The sequence below is a fragment of the Hemicordylus capensis genome, chromosome 5 (assembly GCF_027244095.1).
Source record: "Hemicordylus capensis ecotype Gifberg chromosome 5, rHemCap1.1.pri, whole genome shotgun sequence".
Taxonomy (NCBI): domain Eukaryota; kingdom Metazoa; phylum Chordata; class Lepidosauria; order Squamata; family Cordylidae; genus Hemicordylus; species Hemicordylus capensis.
Window position 1 is genome coordinate 231,511,579 of NC_069661.1, and position 12,072 is coordinate 231,523,650.

Sequence of the window (12,072 nt, forward strand, 5' to 3'; positions counted from 1 at the left end):
GATGGGCTCACTCTAGGAAGAGCAACTGCCTGCTTGCATGCAGAAGGTTCCAAATTCCCTCCCTGGCACCTCCAAGAGAGGGCTGAGAAAGACTCCTGCCTGGAACCTTGGAGAAGCTACTGCCAGTCTGTGTAGACAACACTGAGCTAGATGGACCAATGGTCTGATTCGGTATATGGCTGCTGCCTATGTTCCTATGTTCCTAAATGCAACCACCCTTAGCAAGGCAGACATTTTAACTCCACAGAAATTGACTTCTCTAGATTGCAGTTACCCCTGCTAACTTGGCAAAGAGGCACCTTTTAACGTGGTGATTATCTTTATTTAGCAGGGGGAGAGTAACTGGCCCTATCCACCCCCAGCACAGTACCTCCAGTGACTGTTGCTGGTGTCTATCTTGTGTTTCTTTTTAGATTGTGAGCCCTTTGGGGACAGGGATCCAACTTATTTATTATTTCTCTGTGTAAACCACCCTGAGCCATTTTTGGAACTGCCCTGAGCCATAATGTCTGAATAGGGATAGGTGTTCCAAGATGTCGTTAGGCACAATCCAGCCAAATGTCTGCAAGATTAGAGAATTCTTATTACTAGTCTGTATTGTCGTCAGTGGCCAAGCACACATTTCAATCTATGAAACTTCCCAATCTAAATACTGAAAACTAGCCTTCCCCCGCTGGCATATTGAGTTCTATGATTTTCATATAAGGGTAATTCCAGACAAATACCTTCCCAGATGAAACAGTAGTGACAGAGTCCACATGTGAGGGTTGTATCATATCAAAATGCAGACAACTGGGGTGAAATGTGAAAGAAACCACAAATGCATCATCTTTAGGAAGCTTAGTTTCTATTTATCAATGTTTGTAGTTGTAAGGATTTGGGGAAGGTTCTGGATGAGATACTTCTGGGTGATTAAGATGGAACCACACACACACTCTCCTAATAACAATAGGGTGGGAGTTTTTTTTGTTTGGGTTTTTTTTTGGCCGGGGGGGCGCTCTTCTGACTTTCTGGACTTGGATGTGAATTCATGAGGCAGAAGACATATTAGCAGGGTGGTAGTGGCAGAATAGGATGCCATATTGCAACCTGATGACTTCCTTGCTGTACCTTTAAATTGACACCTTGGGAGATGAGGCAGCTGACTCATCAAACAGGAATTTAAGAAACCAAGGAAAAGTTTGTTCCACTCTGGTAGCACTTTGGAAGGGTGAGCATATTAATGCATGAGAAATATAGCCACTCTCTTAATCATTCACATTTGCATAATCATATCGGTCTGTAAATCAATGCCAGATTTTTGAATGCTAGTGACTGGCATACTGTGCAAGAATATGCCAGCCTAGTAACGTCACATTTGTGCCACTTATGTAAGGTATGCAAATACAAGAATTCTGTTGCACAAAAGGAAGCCCATTGGGAAAGCTTACTCTTGTGTACTGCAATTTGTGCAAATTTTGCATTTGCACAAGTCATGCAACTAAACTGTGAAAACAAGGTATTACTGATGTACTCTTGTGCAGTATGTCAGCCATTGTAGACACCACCCTTCAGCATTTGTCTTGAGCACAGTCTGAGGTATGGATGGGCTAACCCCCTTCTCCAGGGCACCAGCTTCAAAGGCCTTAAGATGGTCCTTGTGGTTCATCTAGTCATAAAGGGGCTACCCTGTTCCCATTTACATCTTTATTTAACTTACTGCCCACAAATGCTTTCCAACAGCTGACCCAATCAGGAAGGAAGAACAGATAAACATGGGATACCTGTTAACTGATCACTGTGTGTGATGATCGCAATGTAGCCAAATTCCAGGACTTTGTCCTATTGGCTTTAAAAGGAGAGAGTCTAGCATATACTCAAACACTGTCCATTCTGAGGTAACGTACTTTTTTTTTCTGAGAGAGGTAAGATTCAATGGTAATACTTTCAGCATCAAACTCCCCCTCCCCGCAAGACCACCTTTTCTAATTATGGAAACAATGAAGCAAATTGGATTGCTCCTATGTCAATCTCTTCTGGTCATTTGCACTTTGTATGGAGGATATTTATGTCGACGTTTTCTCAGATTCCCTCCCCCCTCATTTTCAAATGATCACATGGATAAATGAACAAACAAACTGGTAAGTGTTATACCAAGGGAACTGACAAAGGGCACAACCCCTCACCAAACTCTCCTGCCCACTGAAACCGCATATTGATGCTCTTGCGCATTTCCCATCCTTGCAGCAAAGCAAACACAAATCAGCTTTGCATAGAAGAACTTCCCAGGGATCATACCCCAAGAAGAGATTCAAAAGCCCTTCTGCATGACATTGTTGGAGAGCAGGGAGTGTTGCCAAATCCATATCCTCAACTTGCCTTAAGTTCGTATCCTCAACTGACCTTGTCCTGCCCTCCTAATGACTCACTGACAGAATAGTTGTGATCTTGGAAGTGCCATTGTTGGCGATGGAGTGCCTGCCCACTGTCAGCAACACCTCTAGGCTTCTTGAATTCCTACTAGAGCTTAAAGTGCTATGGCATTGTTTGTTTGTTTTTTAATAAAACTTGGTACTCCCTTTCCCCCATTATTATCATTTTACCGTGTGGCTCCTATGTTCTTGTAATGACACATAAGGAGGTGCTTAAAGGTTTTCTTGAAGGTAGCATTGCAGAGCGCATAGCAAGCAGGGTTGATGGTGCTGTTGATATAGCACAGCCAGTAACCAATCGTCCATACAGTGGCAGGGATGCAAGATGCGCAGAAGCTGTTGATGAGTACCATGACATTGTATGGTGTCCAGGTAATAATGAAGGCCAGGAGAATAGCCAAGATAGTCCTGGTCACTTTTTTCTCTCTGGAAGGAGGCATTTTCTTTTTGGCAGGCTGCTTCGTCATCTTGACGATCTTACGTGCTACAACCTTCTGTTTCTCGTCTCCATTTTGCTCATCACTGCCTACAATCTCTACGGTGGTGTTGGCAGAGCTGCTACAGTCCTCTTTAGGGGACTTTGTGAGTATCCTGATGCACGTCAGTTTGGAGTTCTCCACTTTGGCATTGACTTGGGAGACAGAAGCCCTGGTTTCCTCTTTGATGACTTCGTCCTCCTTCATGTTGGAAGCTACAGCACTGACAGAAGTGGAGTCATTGGAGCTCTCTTTCTCCTCTGTGGGAACACAGTTTTCCATAGCTGGTTCTCCAGTGGCTTTCCCATTCTGAATTTTGCCATGTTCTATCCCATCTTCACTGGTGGGAATGTTGTTATTGTTTGGTTTCACTATTTTACCTTGGACCAAACTTGGAGAAACTGGATCCTGGTTGTGCCCACCACCCTTTTTGTCTTTTTTAATCCTGCTCTTACTGGCACGAGAGATTTGCCAGTAGAGAATAGTCATGATGATAACAGGCAGATAGAAAGCTGCAATGGCTGTGCCAAAGGTGACAGCCGCATTGGACAGGAACTGGATGTAGCATTCTCCATCAGCAACAGTCCTTTCCCCCACAATGAATTGCCAGAAGAGAATGGCCGGTGCCCACAAGATGAAAGACAGCACCCATGCAGCTGCAATCATCATGCCCGCCATCTTAGTGGTCCGCTTGACAGGATAAGACAGAGGCTTGGTGACACAAAAATATCTGTCAAAACTAATAATGAGAAGGTTCATGACGGAGGCATTGCTAACTACATAGTCAAGAGCCAGCCACAAGTCACAAACCACAGGTCCCAATGGCCAGTAGCCAATCACTGTATAAAGTGTGTACAGGTTCATGGAAAAGACACCAATGATCAAGTCGGCACATGCCAAGCTGAAAAGGAAGTAATTGTTGACAGTCTGCAGGTGTCTGTTGACTTTGATGGAGACCATAACCAGGATGTTCCCAATGATGGTCACTAGGCTGAGGGAGCCAGCCACAAGGACGATGAAGACTACCTCAACAGTTTTATAAGGACTCGCAAGGACCATTGCATCCTCCAAATAGCTTATGTTCGTTGAGTTATTCATGTCTGCATCTAGGGAACTGATGGTAAAATATCATTTAAACCTGCAGAGGAAAGAGAAAGAAGAGAAAGACAGTGAGGCATTTGGTTTACTCATTCTTGCAAATGGAGCCCAAGAAAAGATGAGAGAGAGCAACTGAAAATCCAGAAGTCAAAAAGGCTCTTAAATTAATCCTTTATTTCCCTATGATGATTGTGAGACCTCAGTGCACTTAATTTCCTATGGATTAAGCATAAAAAATACTAAATATAAGTTGAATAATAGGTGAAAGAAGCATGGACATAATGTTTTCCTTTAAAACACACACACACACACACACACACACACACACACACACACACACGCACACAAACACACACACAGAGACACACCCCATTATACAAGACCAATCATTAAACAATGTAGATGCAAAATTCCATTCTGCAGCGTTTTGGTAATGCTCTGTGCTGGAGGGCTGTTGACTCAAACCATACTTGCACTGTCTTCCATCCTCTAGGGGAGCCAGGCTGGGCTATTAAAAGTGCAAACCACTTTTGAGAGCTATCAGAGGAAATTCTTCTATCCTATCAGCCGGCTGCAAATTTTCTCTAAAATTCCAAAGGGCCCTTTGAAATGTCTCCTGGTTTCTCCAGGTGTTATCAAAATGTTCTTAGCATTTTAACACACACATACATGCACACACAACTTCCCTACAGCTTTATTAATCCCGGCTATCTCACTACAAATCAAAACATGCCACAAAACAATGCAGGTGGGGCACAAACATCTCCACAGCCAGGAAAATGAAACTTCACTGCATTTGCTTTGAAGCCAACTTTGTTTTATCCATTGACGCAAGGTTAAAATGGAGGGGCCCCCCCACCAACTTTCCCTTTGGTTGACCCTCTGTAGGCACTTCAAGGGAAGGAAGTTCCACCTAAGGTTTTGTCTTGAATTTTGTCTTGACAAATCATGAGAAATGACTTCTCAGCTCTAGAGTTTTGTGTCTAGAGTTTTGTCTTGAATTTTTTCTGATCTCTAGAGTTTTGTCTTGAGTTTTGAAACTTCAAAATGTTGGTGGCAATTCTCCCTCTTTTTGTGTGAGGTCCTTCTCATGGGCTAGAGCAGCCCTACCCAGGCAGAGCTGCTTGTGAGAACCGCCAGGATTGGGACCAATCCTGGTGCTCTTCAGTCAGATATCCCAGGGTTTTTTTTTAAACCCAAGCGAAAAATTAGGCTCGAGGGTGCATGCATGCTCTCCTCCCTTACTGCCTGATCATGTGGGCAGCCGGGTTGCTGGCAGCTCCTTTCAGGCTGTCAGAAGCCATGGAAATGATAGAGGCCAGAGGAAGGAGTAACCCGGCCTCTAGCATCTCTACAATGCATTGCACTGCTTGCATGGTGCATTATGGGATTCCTAGAGGCCAGATTTTGTTTTCCCATCCTCCAGAACATGATCGTGTGTGTGGGCAAGTGATCTACATGGTCATGTGGGGGAAGGTAGGAACGAACCTTCCATTCCTCCCAGCCCTCCCCGGCCCCCGCTTTTATGGCCATATGAATGGCCTTTGTGTGTGTGAGAAGGCAGGGGGTTTGGAAACCTCCCCACAAGTTTTCAGTGACAACTGATGACTTCAGAAGGGAGGGAAGAGCAGTCACAGTAGGCCACTGAGCAGAAGCCTGCTTCAAAGCTTTGATCCAAAATAAAAGTAAAGTAAAAGGGAAGTAAAATATCAATTAAAAAGGGCAATAATTAAGCTATGCTAAGCAAAGGTTATCTGAAAAAGCAAATAAAATGGACTGGTCATTATCCAACATATTAAAAAGAGAAGACAAAAAGCAGCTAATATACCCTATTAAAAAAATATCAAGGCTTTGGTACTTCCTCTGTGGATGTAACTGCAGAGTTTCAAAAGTACTATGAAGCACTGTATACTTCTGACTCTCCAAAGTGTTGATCCAATAGGTTGATATTTCAGCCAAGATTTCACTGGTATACAGAAGTGATGGAAATAATAATAATAATAATAATAATAATAATAATTATTATTATTATTATTGATGTTTGTGTGGCAGATATTTGACTACAAACAGACAAACATCTGCCACACAATACACCAGATATAACTGTAGCTGAGAAGAAAGAAAAACGTTAAAATAATCGACATAGCAATCCCATGGGATAGCAGAATAGAAGAAAAAGAAATAGAAAAAAATCACAAAATACAAAGATCTACAAACTGAAATTGAAAGGCTGTGGCAGAAAAAGACCAAAATAATCCCAGTGGTAATTGGCACCCTAGGTGCAATTCCAAAACAACTTGAAGAGCACCTCAACACCATAGGGGCCACAGAAATCACCATCAGCCAATTACAAAAAGGAACATTACTGGGAACAGCCTATATTCTGCGACGATATCTATAACCATTGACAATAAACTTCTGGCATCCCAGGTCCTTGGGAAGGACTCGATGTCTGGATAAAACAAACCATTCAATAACACCTGTCTGACTGTGTAAACAAATAATAATAATAACATTTATATCCTGACATTGCCTGAATTGATTCTGGATGTTGCTTCCATTCCTCAAATGATTATTAGTAAAGTGAGTATATATTTATTATGCAGTTAATATTTAATTTATATACCACTCTACAGGCTGCAGCCTCTTAGAACAGTTTACATATATTTCAAAAATGAAGAAAACAATAAAAATACAGTAGGACAGTACTAGTATGTCTTATTTATGATACCATTAGCAGCTTTTTTCAGACTTGGTGCTCCATCTTCTTCCAACAAAAATGTACCCATTGCAGAATTTTGTTGAGGTCCCAATACATCTGTACAGAGTACTGAAAGTGTGCCAACGAAACATCTGCACAGCTGGTTTGCAACTGTTGAACAGTGGCATGCAGCAATTAACTATTTCATAAAGCCAAAAGCTTAAATATCCCTTCTGAGAACAGAACATATATGAATACACACACTTTGAAGCTGCCCTATATTGAGTCAGACCACTAGTCCTTCCAGCCTGGCAGTGTCTACACCGACAGCAAGCAACTCTTGGTTTGTACCTGAGACTTTCTGCATGCATGCATTCCATCACTGAGAGATGGCTACTGCTACGCTTCTGTGTGCAGTGTGTGGGGGGAGCAAATTCTGACTATCTGATCTGGCTCCAGAAGTGTTCTGTGTCACCTGAAAATATGTCCCTGAGGGACATGCAACCCTTAGGGACATATTTTAAGTGGCACTTCTGGAGGCAAAGTAGATCATCACAATTTGCTCCTCCCCACTCCATGCCTGATACTGAGCAGCTAAGGAAGTTCTCTGCAGTGCAGATGTGTCTTCCTGGCACGTCCATGCTGCACTAGTCAGGATGTCAATCATTGTTAGTAAAACAATACATTATTATGAATCAAAATAGTGGGGTTTGCTGCACTTCATATTCCCTTGGAATAATCATTTCTGCATTCATTTTTCAAAGCACTCCTGCCTATGCAGCCTGAGCCATCAATAGATTATTCAAAGAAAAGTTGAAATACTAATATAAATTTTGATATACTGGTGACAGGTGAGTAGATAGTTTTGCCTTGTGGATATATAGCATGCTTTTTTTCATTCCTGTGAATCAATATCACACAATGGAATTACACAGGCTTTGCATATACATTACTTATAAGCTGTGCTTGAGAGGTGCTTGCCATTTGTATTTTGTGCCTTTAAACAGCTGCAAAAGAGGAAGAAATCAACAATTGGGGCTGTTCCCAATAGGGAAATGCTGAGATAAATGAAGCTTTACCTGTTGAGATCTGCCTGCTATGCAGCTGTTAAAATATAAAGAGCTGCTTCTCTGCAACTCTGTTGTTCAAGGGATTATAGGCAGTAAAAATGTCTAACCAGAAATTTCCCCCAAATTTTCCATGAGAGAGCCATTCTTTTAAATCCTGTTTTTCTTCCCCCATTTCTAATAAATGACAGAAGGGAAAGAAAAGCTCATCCATCTTGGTATAAACAAAGCAAAACGACTTCATTTTACGTACCACCTGAGTGCAAAAATTGGTCTTTTGCCTTCTAACCTGATGACACATGCAGTCTATATTTCACGACATGAATCATCAATTTTCACTGTAATTATTTCTCTGCCTTTTTCCGAGAAGGGGCTAAGGAAGGAGAGTGATGAGACAAATAATCTGTAATCCTCAAGAAAGGAAGGAAAAATCCCCTAGCAGATTATTGAAAGCACTGAAGAAAAATTGCACAAGCACCCCCGCTCCCCCCAAGTTACGAGAGGAGGCCAATATATTTTCAGGGTAAGATGCTTTCCCCTTCTTCTATAAAGCTTTGAATGGGGAGAACTTGAAATGCTAACTCCTTCTGCTCAGAAACTTTGGTCTGATTTTGAATATATAAACATCTTAAGCTGCCTTATTCTCAATCAGATCATAGACAAAATGATCAGTTGTTTCCCCACTGCTTTGACAAGCAGTCGTACGCCAGAGCTTCTGATAAGGTCTTCCCCAGACCTACCTGGAGATGCCAGGGATAGAACCTTTCAGCATGTAAGGCCTGTGTTCTACCACTGAACTGCAGCCCCTGTCCTAAAATGAAGTTGCCTTCTACCAAGTCAGACCATGGATCCATCTAGATCAGCATTGCCTACACTGACTGGCAACAGTTCTCCAGCTCCAGACAGGGACCTTTCCTAGCTGTTCCTGGAGATGCCAGAAACTGAACCTGAAGGTGTGCTCTTCCACTCAACTGCAGCCCCTTGCCTACTGAGTCAGACCATTGACCCATCTAGCTCACTGACTAGAAGCAGCTCTCCTGGGTTCAGATCAGGGCTTTTCCTAGCCCTACCTGGAGATGTCCAGGACTGTACCTAGGTTTTTCACCATGCAATGCATACGTTCTACCACAGATATATGGACCCATCTCCCAGGCTTTGAAGTTAGCCCTTTCCCCAAATATCTCCCTCTGCAAGATGCTACACTATGATGTAGAGACATACAAAGAGGCTTCCGTTGTCTATGGGGAAAGGAGAAGCAAGTCAGTGGCCACTGACAGGACTGCTGATGTCAACGCCATGAAACACGGGAGGTGAAGATGAAGAACGGGGGAAAGTGTTAGAAACACATCCTTATTCCAACTTACAGAGCTCCCAATTATCAACTCAAGCCTAATTTATTTAAAAGTTGTTTGCAAAAAGAAATGATATTGGGAGAAAGTAAAGACATGACCTTTTTTGAGGATAGCAGTCAGAGGCTGACATAGCCTTTGTGGAACCCTCAAGAAAGGTCACGGGTTTGGTCCCAGGGCAATCATCAAGTTCAAGGCAAGCAGGGAGGTACAAGCAGCATCTGGACAAATATATTTTAAAGAGACAGGTGAAGCCTAGATCATGATGGGAAACCTGTATCTGCCTGTACCACTTGAGATTCCACATGGGGGCAAATATGACTGCATAGCCACCAACATTTTATTGATGAAAATAGGGACATGCTTGTGAAGGTGTAGCGGGTGTGGTCAACCATCCTGGGAGGTGCTTCATACAATTCTGACTACAAGAATGCTGCTGATAGAAAGCAATAATAAAAGGCATAAAGAGCACAGGATTCCAGATGAGCTGAGCAGATGAGCCAAGCCCATGCCCTTCAACATTTCACACAAAAAGTTAGGGATACACACTTGAAACAACCAATTCTTGTACCAAGGAGTACTGTTAGGAATGTAGGAACATAGGAAACTGCCATATACTGAGTCAGACCATTGGTCTATCAGCTCAGTATTGTCTTCACAGACTGGCAGCGGCTTCTCCAAGGTTGCAGGCAGGAATCTCTCTCAGCCCTATCTTGGAGAAGCCAGGGAGGGAACTTGAAACCTTCTGCTCTTCCCAGAGTGGCTTCATCCTCTGAGGGGAATATCTTGCAGTGCTCACACATCAAGTCTCCCATTCATATGCAACCAGGGCAGACCCTGCTTAGCTATGGGGACAAGTCATGCTTGCTACCACAAGACCAGCTCTCCTCTGTTAGCAGTTGACCCCTGTTAACTGAGCAAAGAGATGTGGCGATTCTCTTGTATTTAGCAAGAGGAGATCAACTGGCCCTATCCAACCCCAGCACAACATCCCTCCAGTGGTTGTTACTAGTATATGCCTTATATTTATCTTTAGATTGTAAGCCATTTGGGGACAGGGAGCCATCTTATTTATGCATTATTTTTCTACATAAACCGCTTTGAGAACTTTGGTTGAAGAGTGGTATATAAACATTTGTTGTTGTTGTTGTTGTTGTTGCCAAGGCCCTGCCCCTCCAGCTATCACACACTGCTGAAGCCTGGATCCCACCTGCTAGGGGCTGTGCACTGCATAGGCCCTTGGCGTTGTGAACCCATTGGCATGCAGGTGCACTACAGACATGACCCATCCACTCATCCATTTTGGGTTTTAATTTCTAGAGATTCTGGGGCGGGAGCTGAATCCTGAAGAATGACAGCTCTAGCCACTCACATGAGAAAAACGGAACAAGGTCTCCTCAAGAGACCAAACTAGGGACAAAACGAGGGCAGTGGTTTACCCCGGCTCCAGAAAACAGGGACTGTTTTCTGTATGATTACCCCAAATGTCCTCCACACTGATACCTAGATGTCCGGGAGAAAGGGGTTGGGCCTAGCCTTCTCCCCAACACACCAGCGTTGTCTGAAAGAGGAACATTCAGCATTCAGTCACGTGAACCCGTTTGCACTCTAAAGTGGTACACTCCATGCACAGCTTTATCACTTCAGTAAGAACTAGGCCTGAGAGTTCATATAATAATGCTACATATGCAGAGAGAGGTATCCTTATTGGTTGCCACATGATGAAGCTATTCCCACAACCAGGAGAAAAATCGGGCTAAGGGAGCCTAGCCGGCTCTCTCCTGGTCGTCTGCTGCCATGGGAGCTGTGGGGCTCCTGGCAGCAAACCACCCAAACTACCCCTTCCCTTAAATGGGGTTAGCGGAGTGAGCGCTCCGCTAACTCTGTTTAGTTGATCATGTGTTGCCGCAGCGTGGCTCCACACCATGGCAACACACAAGGAGACCCCCACGGGAGACTAAAACAAGCCTCCCGGCCCCAGGGGTCTCTCCAAACTGCCCCATGCACTTGTGCGGGGCATCCTAGGACTTCTGGGGGGCAGGTGGCCCCCGATCCCCGCAGCCCCCAACGGCTCTGTAATGGAGCCAGTAGTGGTGTGGGGGGCTGATCCAGCTGCCCAGGGCTGTGGGCATGATTGTCTGCGGAAATCACGATGAATTCGGACAACACGATGATGCCTTGGAACCTCCAGTTTCAGCAGTCAAACTCAATCCAAACTGAGGGTTCAAATTTAGGTTTGGGGGCGAAAATGGAGCCGCAGTTGGTGATGGAACTGTGGCTTCAGACAACTGGATGATCAGAAACACCTACCTCAGGTACGTATAGCTGTGGTTTGGCGCTACATCTGAATTGGGCCATAGAAACATATCGTTCTTGCAGGTAAATTCCAGACCTTGCCCAGACTATGGGGGAAAAAAAAAAAAAAACCAACAAAATGTTAAAGTCCCAGAAAATGAGGGAAAATTCTCCCATTGGACAACTTGGACAGTAAGACCTCGTAATACTAGGAGAACACTAGAGTCACAGTGAGTTAAGATGTTAATATGGCAAGCCATTTAACCAGTATTCTATTAGGCTATTCACATGCGTGTGCAAAACCGGGCTAAAACAAAATTAAGAGTTACTGAGCTTAATACTCTAAAGCAGGAAAGTAAAAGCACTGACAACAACTTAACCTGAATTTCTAGGTGCCACTAGTGATTGTATTTGTGAGTCCCTGTTCAGAGATATATTTTTTTTATTCCAGATGCATCATCAAGTAATTACAAAACACTTTCCACAAAGGATTAGCAGCTTTGATGGCATTAATCAATAATGCTATAAGGTCAATAGCTGTAATGCATGGATTAGAGAGTTTTGCAGATTCAAAACCCTGCCATTAAAAATGTATAATTCCTTTCAAGTTTTCCTAAGATCAGAGGCTGACATCCTTACTAATGAAGTGTTGGTGCATCATGAGATGATGTGGTA

General features: G+C 43.4%; 1 protein-coding gene across 5 annotated transcripts in view; it reads right to left on the reverse strand.

Moving 5' to 3' along the window:
* Positions 1-830: 830 nt before the first annotated feature.
* The window catches only part of CHRM2 (cholinergic receptor muscarinic 2), a 228,338-nt gene continuing 217,096 nt past the window's right edge, over positions 831-12,072 (reverse strand). For 4 of the 5 annotated variants that reach the window (XM_053255275.1, XM_053255278.1, XM_053255279.1 and 1 more), the window contains one exon: positions 831-4,025. In XM_053255275.1, coding sequence (XP_053111250.1) covers positions 2,579-3,985 — 1,407 coding nt within the window. In that variant the 5' untranslated portion in view covers positions 3,986-4,025 and the 3' untranslated portion in view covers positions 831-2,578. Of the gene's footprint in view, positions 4,026-11,412; positions 11,505-12,072 lie in introns of all 5 variants that reach the window. The other variant, XM_053255277.1, reaches the window with a different exon arrangement.